We start from the raw sequence: 13,327 nt of genomic DNA, 5'->3' as shown, positions 1-13,327 counted from the left end.
ATTTAAAGGTGTTGATCGTGTATAGAAACAACATATTTTAAGTTTATTTCCACACATGCAAACATTTAATTAGTGTTAATTGGTGAATAAAATACTTTTGAGAGTTTAAATGTTATTAAACAGCTGTTATCTTTTTAGTTTATTATATTATGTATGAATAATATAATTCAAATAAAATATTAGAATAAATAATGAACTAATAATACGTGTAATATAATGAAAATAAATAAAGTTTAGTTTAGATTTTCATATTTTTGTTTATGAGTTTAATAAATAAAAATAAATAGAAAAAATCTGTTGATAAATATAATATAAAATATATATTTACTGTGTATATTAAAAAACATATTTTATGTTTATTACCAAATATGCACATATGAACAAACATTTAATTAGTGCTGTAAATTTTCTGATTTAATTATGGCAAATTTAGTTTTTTTATTATGAATTCTTCTGCTACACGTAACTGTGGAGTGACGGCTTCGACGGAAGCAAACACCATCGATTAACAACCTCGCACCTCACGGAAGCTCCGTCTTTAAAGGTTAATAATTTATTGCTACAAATCAATTATGAAGGAAATAAATGGGATTTTTACATTCTCAATTAATACGAAAGGTTAATTCCTTCTCTAAAATAGGTTTTAGTTGCTGTTGCTAGTCACGGGTAGAAATGGAAAGCCCGTACATATTAATGTTCAAAAAGATAGTTTTGTCGGCTTTTAGGAAAACGCATTTAGCCTCTAACTCTGAAGTTAAACGCAGATTTTAACCTCTTTAAACTGCCGGAAGAAATAATGCACAAAAAAAGTTCTAAGAATGTCTTTTTTTTTTAACTAATAACTATCTAAAAAAAATGGTGTAGTTTGTATTTTGGGACTTTTTCACACTTTTATGTCACAAAAAGCAGAGCTGTGACAGGACAGGCTTTGTTAACAGATCGGCCATTTTTTTTTTTGTAGGTGGAGAATTAATTTCCATACATTTGTGGTGAGAAAGAAGCACATCCATCTATCCATATCTTTCAACTGCCACATATGACTGTATTTCCTATCCATAATTCAGCGATTGCACAGTAAAAATGTAACCGGAGATAACATATCTCGGTATCAGGATATAACCCCTAGCTGGTGTCTTCATTGAAAATCATCCCGTGTCATTTATTACCAGAGCAGCTGGATCCTGACAGTGATGTGATGTTGATAGAAGCAGACGGATCTCATCCTTCTTCTCTTTAGCCTAGCCGTTTTTTCGCAGCGCTGTGTTCGCGGGGCAGGTCCGGGACGGAGAAAGGATGCCAGCCGAGGCAGCTGAGGTTCGGGGTCGGGTCGGGCGGCCCGGCGGGGTGCTGTCAGGCTAGGGCTGTGATCTATTAGCGCACCATTAGGACGGAACGGACCGCACACCTTCTGCTCTCCTCCCCGTTTCCTCCCTCACCTGCCCCATCACACAGCTGGGCCGCTTTCGGCTGCGCTGACATATGGCAGACCCCCCTACAGCGCAGCATGAGCGCGTTTGCCAAGCTCGAGCCCTGCCCAGAAGTATGGGGATACAAACGGAAAATGTTCTGGGAGCAAAACATGTAGATGCTGAAATCCTGAGACAGGTCCCACAGCTGAACGCATTTTAAAGGTGAAACCAACGCGTAATCACTGTAAGACACCGATCTATTGATTTGACATGCTACATGTTTTAAATAATGTAAAAAAGGCAAAGAAAAGAATAAAATGTATGGAAGCCTGATTACAAAACAAACCCCCAAAAAATTCCCATTAATTCTGTAGTGATTTAGAGTTTATATGTCACAATTATGACAAAAAAATTGCTATAAAATTAAAAAGTCATAATTCTGAGCTATGAAAAATAACATTTTATTTTATTTTTTTATTCCATGTTTAAAAAACGAAGCAAAACAAAAACAGAATTGAGAAATGGCAATTTAAAATTAAAGATGCAGAAATACGATATGATTTTTTTATTTTTTTTTTCTCTGAACAGAGAGAAGAAAATTGCAACTACTTTTTTTAATTTAATGGTAAACCAAAAAAAGACTTTCAAATAGTCTTCGTTTTGTTCAAAAGGACTTTTTAATCTGTTCATGAGTTCTTTAAATTTCATTAAAAAGCAAAGAAACAAAAGTATGAAAAAAATTACTCAAGGAAAAAAGATATAATTGCTTCTACGTGATATATAAGATACAGCTAGTTGTTTTAATATTATTGTTTAAACGTTTGAATATATTTGTCATCAGTTTATATTTATCTGTTGTTTTTTGCATTTGCAGAGCTTCATGTCATGTTGTGATTCTCCTTGTAGCTGGTTGGTTTGGTTCATGGCTTATAACATTCGAACAAAGATTTTTTTTAGTACCCATATGGTAAAAATGGATGTAAAAAATAGTTTGAGAATAAGGCAGCGGGAAAGGTTGAACTCTTTTGAGCTCTATATCCAGTGATGGCTCATCTCTGCCGAGGCTTCTCTCTTCTGAGAAGCTGATTGTCGACCCGTAGCGGGTCTATCTCCACCTGGGCTCTAACTCTCTGGGTTTTGTTCAGTGACTCTTCTGTTCCAGATAACATTGAACCAGGTAATTGCTGCCCAGCTGAACTCGTTCCACAGGCAGCCACTCACCTGTGTCCCACAGTTCCTCATGCGTGCTGTAGATCTGTGTCTAATGGGTTTAGTTTCATGAAGTTAGTATGATGGCGACATGACGTGTTCTCTGGCTGCCTTGATATATCCAAGAGTATATTAGATCATCTCCGATGAACAGATGTGACCTTACATGCTGTGGCAGTGAATTATGAGTTAGAGGAAAACAAAAAAAAACGAATAAGATATTTGTAATATTTAGCGAGAACTAATAGAGAAACTGCATAAAGGTATATGTAATTTCTGTGCTACTAGCAGAACCAAGCAGCTAAAGTGTTTGTGTGTGTATATATATATATATATATATATATATATATATATATATATATATATATATATATATATATATAATATTTGTATATATATGTATATATATATGCTATTAAAGTGAAATATATATATATATATATATATATATATATATATATATATATATATATATATATATATATATATATACATATTTCACTTTAATAGCAATATATAGGTCCTTTTCTATACAATTAAAGTGACTAAAGAGAAATATAGGAGCCTAATAAAAATGCTCATTTTCTAAGACAATTTCAGATGGCACTTGGAGGCTTTTGCCTATTAACTTTTCATAAGCATATATTAACAAAATATAAAAGCAAACCTTAATGTATAAATATTATACTATACTGCACCTGTAGCTTAGATATTTTCTTATGTTTTTAGATTTGAAGTAATATTCATTCTTTATTGTTATTTTAACAAAACAAAATACAAAAATCAAGAGAAAATATATCAGTATATAAGGTAATGATTAACAAAATGCTTTAAAGGAAAGTTTTTGAGTATATAGAGTATATTATACTTTAAACTGTTCCTTTCATTTTGCATAAGAATATGAATGCTATAATTAATCTATTTTATTCCTCTTTCGGAGACACACAGTAGTGTATTTTCTTTACTTCCACATTTCAAACCTAAAATTCTGAAAATGATTTATCGTCTGAACTACTACACCTGCATTTGTTTTGTTCTCCTATGCAATTTTAAGAGATACTTACACAAAGTGCATACTTTATAGCGACAGTTAATTTGCGTTAAACATGCTAAACAACTGCCTCGCACGCTATGCAAACCGCCGCCGCCTGCGTAACAGATAATTGTTCACATAAAAGGGCATGTGCGTTAATAAACAGCGATCTTGCGTGCTTTCTAGTAAGTCATGAAGGATTCATTGGATGTTATGCATTTTTTATGCGCCGATCCTTCCTGTAATTTCATTGCAGCTTGCTGGAGATCTATTTTAAAGGCACTGAACGATAACGTTTAGCTTGCTTTGCTCTAACAGAGGGCGTAACGTAGACATCTATCATTTTTAAAACTATAAAGACAAACCGCACCGATGCATCTTAAGGGCAGAGCGCACGATATTGTCTTTAAAGTCAGCCGTGTGATCAGCTTTTTTTCTCTGTAGCTGAAAAGCTGAGCTGTGCACAAAAGCGGAAAGAGTGTCCCGTAATGCAGCCAGGTCACATGACTTCAGCCAAGTGACAAGGCCACCGCTGAAACATTTTATCTGCTTCCCATAGGGCTTAGTGTCTGATCCTCTGTTGCCCCGCTCATTTATCACCCCAGACTGTAGGTAATCGCCTCCTTCGTAGCCCTGCTCCCGATATCCCGATCGTATCTCCCTCTGGATAGCGCCGGTGAACACAGGAGAGACACCCACGCCGCTAAACCTGCGCCGAGATGTTTGCCTCCATCTGCTTTCTGCGTTAAGAAGAATTCCCGCGGGACGCAGCCCCATACCGAGGCTTAAATAAACACATTACACACACAAGTTTGCAATTATTTTCTCCCTTCACCCCAAGCGCACACACCATCGCTTTATCATTTCAAGGAGTCTCGTCTCGACGGGGCTTGTTGTTTTAATAGCGGAGGTTTCCGAGCGGTTCAGCGCAGAGCCCCGCAGCTTGCCGTATTGACCCTGCGCTCTTTGCGCTGACCTTTATCTCTGCTCTCCCGCAGGTTCACCCTTTGTTGATGCGCGAGCGGCGCTCGGAGTCGCACAGGAACAAGCTGCTGCGACGGACGGTCAGCGTGCCTGTGGAGGGGAGGCACCATCCTGAAATGGGTGAGTCACACACGTGCCGTCCTGCTGCTTCAGTGCCATCACTGCGTGAATCCAATCCTAAAGAGTTCAAATTCGATAAAAATAACTGCACGGTGCGGTGGATTACCTAAAAGGTTAATTCACCCAGTTATTTACTCACCCTCACGTTATTCCAAACCCGTAAGGCCTTCATCTTTGGATCACTTTTGATGAAATCACTTCATAGACAGCAATGCAACTGAGAAGTGGTTGAATGTAGTTATTTTTGCACAAATGTAGAGTTATTATAGCTTCGTAAAGTAAGGGCTGAACCGCTGATCACATGGACTATTTTAATAATGTCTTTACTATCTTTCCAGGCCTTGAAAGTAGTAGTTCTGTTGCTGTTCATAGGAGGTCAGAAAGCTCTCGGATTTCAACAAAAATATCTTAATTTGTGAGCTAAAGATGAATGATGGTCTTACAGGTTTTATGACAGATTATGAATTTTTGAGTGAACTGTCCCTTTAAGGCAAGACACCCCGGGTGAATAGGTTATATATAATAATGTTAAAATAAAAGTATATGTGGTTCTTATCACCATATCTTCCCAGATAGATTACATGTCCTTTTGATATCAAATATATTTTAAAGATGGGACTTGGATAAATTAGGAAAGCTTGTCCTAACCCATATATACTCACAATAACAAAATAAATAAATAATAATAATATATATGTATATATATATATATATATATATATATATATATATATATATATATATATATATATATATATATATATATATATATATATATATATATATATATATATATATATATATATATATATATATATATATATATATAATTTTTTTTTGTTATTGTGAATTTTTTTATCATTCTGATTTTCTTTCTTGTAATTTCGACTCTGAAATCTGAGTTTATGCATCGATTCAAACATTTATTGCAATTCTAAGAAAAAAATCTGACATTTGCACAATTATGACATTTTCAGAATTCAGTCTTTACATCTTGTCTCTGCAGAAGAAAAAAAACAATCTAACTGCGACGACTTCTTGTTCTCAATTGCAATAAAAAAAAGAACTGTGAGTGAGAAAAGAACACATTTCAGTTGCCTTTGCTTTTTATGTTTTTAAATGAAATGTATGAAATCGGACAGATGATACGCGAACGTACCCCTGAGTGAAACTGTTTAGAATATAGATTAAAAGAGGATTAAAATGGTTAAAAGTTTGATGTATGCAAGTGCTGCTGAACTGAAGAAGCTGAGAAATGACATTGAAAGGTATGTATTGTAATTGAAAGCTTAAAATATAAATACATAATTTGCTTTTTTTTTTTTTTGCTGAGCTAGTCGCAAGGCTTTTTGACATTGAATGCTTACAAAAGGTGATGTACATCCTAGCCAAAATAAGGCTTAAAAAGCAGCTTTATTTTGCTTCCTACTGTTTGGGACGTCCTGCTTCAGCTCTGTCCGATGTGCTGACATCTCTAACAGAGCTCCTACATCAGTAAAAAGAAAAGTTCTTTATCGGCATCGAGGAATCCACGAAGAACCTTCAATGTCCATGGAATCTTTTAATTGCACAAAACTTTCTTTAAAGCGGAAAAAACATTCTTCTTCGTGTTTTTTAACTAAGAGCGACAAAGTTCTTTTAAGAACTGTTTACTTAAAGATTCTTATAGAACCCATGTTCTAAAACACGGGTTCTCAAAGTCTGCATTCAAATCTGAATTTTCACTAGTGTTAAAGGTCTAGACCCGAAACGAAACTTGGTTTTAGTAAACATATAGTACATAAGACACATAGCAAAAAATACACTATTTTTTAATGAATAAATAAAGTGCCCTTTGTATTTAAAATACATCAATAACAAGTACCAAAGTGGCTTAACACTTATGCAGTTTCTTAAGAGGTCGGCTGATAAAGGTTTTTCTCTGGCAGATGCTACTATTCAGAAATCAGGACAGCCAGTGACCGATATTAGATGCAGATTTTTTGGCTGACGTGTTTTATTTATTTATTATTATTATATTTTTTTGCCAAACACAAGATGGTAATAGTAGTAATTACTATGAATATATCTAGGGAAAATAATAGGTAGACGTTTAAATTATTTACTGTTTTCTGAGTATATGTCGGGCCTTTCGGAGAGAAGTCATCTTTGTAGATTAGGGTTTTAATGAAAGAGTTTCAGTTTGTTTTTTGTAATGTGCTCCTGTCCGAGACAAGAAGGCAGATGGCATTATTTTCTTTCTTTTAGAAAATCACAATTTTTGTTGATGTTGTCAGACACAAATAAAAGTAGTCCCTTTCAGTTTTGAATGTTGCATCACTCTTAGTGTAATTAGAGAAAATTACGGTGAAGGCTATTTTAAAAAAAAAATGTTAGCACAAATTTGGATATACCATCATATCGCACATTCATTATTACAGCGCTGGTTTAACAATTAAACATCGTTATATGCTTGAACTGAAGTGTATATTTTATTACATGGGATGATTTGAGAAGACTACACAGTTTATGATCAGCTCACTGTCTGCTCATTTGTTACTTTAAAAAATCAAAAAAATGCTCAAAGTTTTTATAACCGACCTGCCTTCGCTACAAAATGGCTTTCGTTAAATTAAACGAACGATTTACGAGTTCAACATGCGTTTGTCGAGGTAGGAAATATAATTAGTGCTTTTGAAGTGCAAAATGTGGGCGGGTTCGGATTGAATTCTCCACGGAGTCCGGACTTCGAGAAGCGCTGTTCCGTAGCATCACTGCAACAACAACAGCAACAACAAAAAAAAGGCTCAAAGTGTGGCGTGTACTGTATCTGCACCTGGCGAAAGCCTCGTCTGTGCGAGGTGTTGAACGAGGTGGCCCTCTGCTGATCATTCCAGACTTCTTCTGCAGTTTCCGTGACAACGATTTGGGATTCACGCGGTTTCCGAGAAGCTGCCCACAGCTATATGTTCTGATGAATGGAAGCTATGCTCTGAGCGACGTGGGCCCTCTATACCACCATATGCTTTCCAGAACGACGGGCCTCGAGGAAGACGAAGCATTGAATGGAATTGATCTCATGAGAATGACGTTAATTAGCTGACAAGACGTGCTATTTGGGGGGTAACGTTCAGTGAAGTATAGATTCATTCTTCATAGGAGAATGACACAGTGACCTATTTTGAAGTGTCTTTTTCTCAGTATGCTTCCTGCTTAGTTTGCACTGTGTAGACTTTCAGGACGAGAATACCTAGCTCTGTTCCAAACCCCTCGCTGTTTGCTGTCTAAACTATGCAGACATCATTTTTTAATTAGCGCCATCATATTTCTTCTCTAAAGACTTCTAGAAATCCTTGAGATAAGATGAAAAACTACAAAATGTTATATTTTAGCGAGACAGTGGATACTTTGTATAAGTTAAACAATTGAAAATTTACAATAACCGCTAAGCATGATTTTTAAATTGATTGATGATTTTCGATTTTCGTCAGAATTGGTTAGCATGGAAAACTTCTTTAAAAACTGCAGTTATTTCAAAACCTTTGTTATGTATATTTTCTTATATTTATTCGCACTCACATTCGTCTTAGTATCTTAAGAATGATTATCTTGTTTCAAGGACAAGCAGGTTTTTTATTTTTTACTTTAGAAAGACTTTTAAAGTAAAAGTACTTTTAAAACTTTGTATCAGAAGTTAGACAATGACTTATTATACCATAACAATAAGATATTAAATATAATAAGAACTAATAAAATACATAGCATATACAAACAGTTAAACGTTCAAGTTGCTGTAATATGGTATTTTTACTACTTTTATTATATATAGTATCACAAATAATTGTTTATCGTATTTAAGCTATTTTAATTAAATATAAGGTGGACAACTGTGGTTGTGTTTAATGCTTTGCTGTCTAATACAACTCATAATAGATATTTTTTGTAATTAAAAACTAAAAAAAAAAAACGATCCCAAGAATGATTTGGCTTTAAGCAGCTCATTTGGTCAGAAGATATTATCTAAAAAGCCCTCAAAAACTGTATATTCGGAAAAAAAGTCAGAAAGCATCTGTATGTGTGGTACGAGTTATATCTTTGGAATTAGCACACGCTCACCAATGTAGTCTATTTGTTTTTTGTGTTGCCTTGGGCATCCAAATTAATTGAAGAGTAAGTAATAAACAAGCACTTAAAGCTTTGGTTTAATTTTGGATGTTAATTGCAATTTACGTGCAGCAAATCACCACTGCAGTGCCAGTTCTGTGTGTGGTGAAATCTGAGAAGGTTTCTAAAAATCCAAGATCTCCAAGGTAGCTTCAGAAAAGAAAATCGCCCGAAAATGTCAGTTTGATGAAAATGTATTCTCCTCGGGCCGTCCAAGATTTAGGTGAGTTAGTTTTTTGTTTATTGCTACCGATTTTTGGTCCTCTTTAGTGAACGGGTGCCATTAAAAAGAGGATCCAAATCAAACATTATTATAATAATCCACACTACCATGAAAAACATGAGTCATTTATCCATATTAAAAAGAAGAATATGTTGGAGGATTTAGATTTTGATTGGTGATGGACTAGAGGAACCCATAATATGAATTATGGTCTGGCATTTTGTCCAGAAGCAATGGTTTAATGTTACAAACGCACACTTTTTCTTCTCACAAGATATTAAGTGATAGACTGGAGCTGAGTGAATTATTCATAGTGATGTTTTTATCAGCTGTTTGGACTCTCATTCTGACGGCACCCATTCACTGCAGAGGATCCATTGGTGAACAAGTGATGTTAAATCCCTTTAAACCTTTTCAATGAAGTCGCGTGCATTTTGGATGGCCTGAGAATATGTTTTCAGCAAATTCACATTTTTGAGCGAACTATTCCTTTAACATTATATACAATAATATCTAGGGTTTGATGTGAGACCAGATTTTTGTGTGAAAGCGTGTTAAATACCTATATCTAAAATAGAATTCGTTTGATAATTAAAAGAATAAATCCCTCAAAAATGATTTACTCAGCCTAATGTATTATATTTCGTCCTTCTGTTATTCATGAAGCCAAAATAACTGTTTGCGATGTGGATTTAATAGCATTTTCTCCGGTGGTAAGAATCCCCATTCACTTTAACGGTGTTGTAGAAGCAGCTTGGACGTTTTGAAGGTCTTTTTTCCAACGGCCAAGAAGAATATAATACAGATTTGGAACCACTTGAGGATGAGTAAATGATGACAAAATGTTCATTTTTTGGCTTTAAATAAATAATACCGTTAATAGTAATAGTTAAATTGAATTTCATAGTGCGTACTGTAAGAAATTACATCTTGACAAAAACCCAACTTGACAATACCCAGCACTGGCTATTATTATGAAAATAGTTCCAGGCTAAATGAATTACTGTGATGTGGCAAGATATATGGTCACATGAGAAAATGAGTCACATTAATGAATAAAATTCCCTTTATTTGGGATGGCGGAGCATATTGCTCTCAGCTAACTAACAGCGTGTGACTGGGCAAAGATTTTGAAACGAGGCATTAGTTAGTGTGTTATGCAGATGTCTTCATCAGCGTGCGTTATAGGAATACGCTTTTAAAGAGATCGTTTACACACAAATGACAGTCGCGTAATTCAAATCCACAGATTTAGTTTCTATAACAACGTCGAATGCAGCTATCAAGCTCTGAAAGGACAAAAATACACAGTGCATTACAAGTAGTAACCATACAGCTTATAAAGCATATTGAGAGTGGTATGAAAGTCATATGATTGAAATGTTTAAGTCGTGATTGCGCTCAGATAAAAAAAATCACCTTTTAACAGCAAGTTTGATGTCACTGACATAACTGTAATGTTTATGTAAAGTATCCAGTTTGTATATTATACAGTGCAAATGTTTTGGGCCGGAAAGATTTTTTTTCAGTAAGAAATTAATACGATTATTTAGCACGAATGCATAAAATGAATAAAAAAAATTACAATTTGTAAAGTTACGAAACATTTTAAATTAATGCTCTTCTTTTTTTTTTATTTTCTATTCATCAAGGAAAAAAAAAAAAAAAAAAAAAAGTTTCCACAGTATTTATCAGCACATCAACACTAATAATAAAAAATGTTTCGGCAAATTAGAATGATTTCTGAAGACTGGAGTAATGATGCCGAAAACTTTGCATCACAGGAATATATTACATTTTGAAATATATTAAAATACAAAACGTTGTAATAATATTTTACAATATTTTTACTGTATTTTTTTATTAAATAAATGCAGTCGTGAACCTGATCCCGAAAGGTTTTTAACTTGATGAACTGGGCTGGGTAGCAGGCAATGTTAGATTGGCTCCAAAAGCAGGAATCTGATTGGTTGCACGCTGTACATACCCATACGTATGGGGGAGTGGCTTGGCATGCAAATTCCACTCGCCAGTTTTCATTGGCCTTTTCTTAACCTCAGAGGTGATTGAGTTCCCAGGCAGGAGCCCACGATGTCAATCGACGTAACGTTGTAGTGACTGACTTGAAAGGGAAATTGAAAAAATGTTACTGTCCAAAACATTTGTATTTGTTGAACTATTCCTTTAATAAAATGATATTTATGTCTTCATTACACTCCAAGTATGAAGGTGCATATTAAATAGTTCACCAAGTACATTCGGTTCTTCTTTTCAAATCAGATTGCCTTTCTTTATGCTGAGCTCACGTCCATAATCTTACTGCTGATGTGATTTTTATGCGCTCAGAGTTCTGGGGTTGGTTAAAAACTAGTGCTACATAGTGCAATATCTGGTCAGAAACCTCTACTCTTACATTTGTACAGATTCTCCCGCTGATTGGCTTTCTGTCCCTCTTCCTGTTTCTAGCAAGACTTCATTTCATTTTCCAATATTTCATTTAATGAAAACATTTCTTTGTACCTGCGGGATGCCAAAGGCTAGTCTACAGTTTAGTCAGGCCTGTTCGCTTTTGTTCCCCCTTTCTTTCCCTGTTCCTCACACACATGTAACAATATGAGTTATTGATTCAGAACATAGGCAGCTTTTTTTCTGACAGAATGAACATCGTGTGGTCTTGAAGATGGAGTGGCACGAGGAATTTCTGGGTCATCACTGGACTGTAATGCTTAATAAATGCCATGCTTGCCCATATCCCCTGTGGCAGAGGGTGCACCTCTTCATATGCCTTCATGCCACAACGGAATTATTATATTCATGAGATGCGCGCACATAAACGCCACCACAATGTCATGTCAGATTTACTGTCTTCTGAGTTCAATTAGAGGAAGCCTTACTGGTATGGATTATAGTATGTTTTAAATATTGTGTGAACAGCTGATGAAGAATGAAATAGGACTTTATTAGATTCATATGTGAGTAAAAGTGCACAAGTTCTCATCATTGACTATTCTTGAGTATTAAAAAAATAACTGAATTAAAAGTTATAGCTTGGCCCATAAAATATAAATCAAAAATATAAAAAAAAGAAGAAGAAGAAGAAGAAGAAATAAATAATAAATTAATTCCAAAAAGTGCTAATATTTATTTGCATTGCAAAAAATATTTACATATATTATTTAGGATAACTGCAAAACTAATATTTAGAATTTTTATTTTGATATATTATTTTTTTCTATTATTAGTTGTAATTTTGTAATTTTTAAAGTAATAATCATGCCTTGATTTTTTTATATATTTGTAAATTATACACATATACATACTGGTAAACTGTAATCCCACACGGCTAGCGTTCTCACCTACCAACGTCCGCCTTCAGCAAATCAGTTAGGGCAAACGTCTCAAAGCAACATTAATATTCATGACCCAGGCTGCGTCTGGCACAGCCGCAGACAGAAAGTAAACTTCCCGAGGAGAGAATATGTGAACAACAGAAGAAAATGAAAGCCGTTTTGGACAAAAAAAATTTTATATTCACAGTTGCACAGTGTTTCAGGCTGAAATATTAAACTTTTATGTGAAAAGGAGTGACTGAGACTTTTACAACTGACACTGATTGGCGTATTTTTTCATTCACAGTTATTAATGGCTTCGCTTTGATTTAACAAGGAATGGCATATTTTTCTGGAATGTAGTGGAGTAAAAGTAAAATATTCTAAAAATGAAACTACTCTGATAAAGTGCAGATACTTGTATTTTAGTGCAGTAATGGAGCAAAAATACATTATTACTGCATTTTAGGCAGACAGATGATGGAAATGCCACCTTTATAAATTGTATAATTTTTGCATATTATTTGTAAATAGAGAGAATATTAAGCAGATGATAGATAGATAGATAGATAGATAGATCTTTTAGTTTATATGCTTCATCATATTTGCTTTTGTGATTTAAATTTCCAGAATGCATTAACTATGTTGAATATTTGAAAAATTCAATGAAACTTCCTGTAGAATTTGGCCATTTCTAATCAAATTAAAGCTCATCAATTGAAAGGAAGTCAGTTGTTGAATTTGTAATATTTTTTGCTAGATAATGAGCTCTTCGTCTCAGGATTTAACAGCTCTGTGCACGGCTCGACCTTCAGTGGTCTGCCACAGAGAGGACACCCGCTCTCTTTCTGTCTGCACGCTTGCCCTCGGACAGTTC

General features: G+C 34.6%; 1 protein-coding gene across 5 annotated transcripts in view; it reads left to right on the top strand.

The window, feature by feature from the left end:
• Positions 1-13,327, top strand: part of syngap1b (synaptic Ras GTPase activating protein 1b) — a 99,675-nt gene that overhangs the window by 26,360 nt on the left and 59,988 nt on the right. For all 5 annotated transcript variants that reach the window (XM_043260783.1, XM_043260784.1, XM_043260781.1 and 2 more), the window contains exon 3: positions 4,650-4,755. In XM_043260783.1, coding sequence (XP_043116718.1) covers positions 4,650-4,755 — 106 coding nt within the window. The remainder of the gene's footprint in view (positions 1-4,649; positions 4,756-13,327) is intronic.

The sequence above is a fragment of the Puntigrus tetrazona genome, chromosome 16, assembly GCF_018831695.1.
Source record: "Puntigrus tetrazona isolate hp1 chromosome 16, ASM1883169v1, whole genome shotgun sequence".
Classification (NCBI taxonomy): domain Eukaryota; kingdom Metazoa; phylum Chordata; class Actinopteri; order Cypriniformes; family Cyprinidae; genus Puntigrus; species Puntigrus tetrazona.
This window is presented reverse-complemented; position numbering and strand designations above follow the sequence as displayed.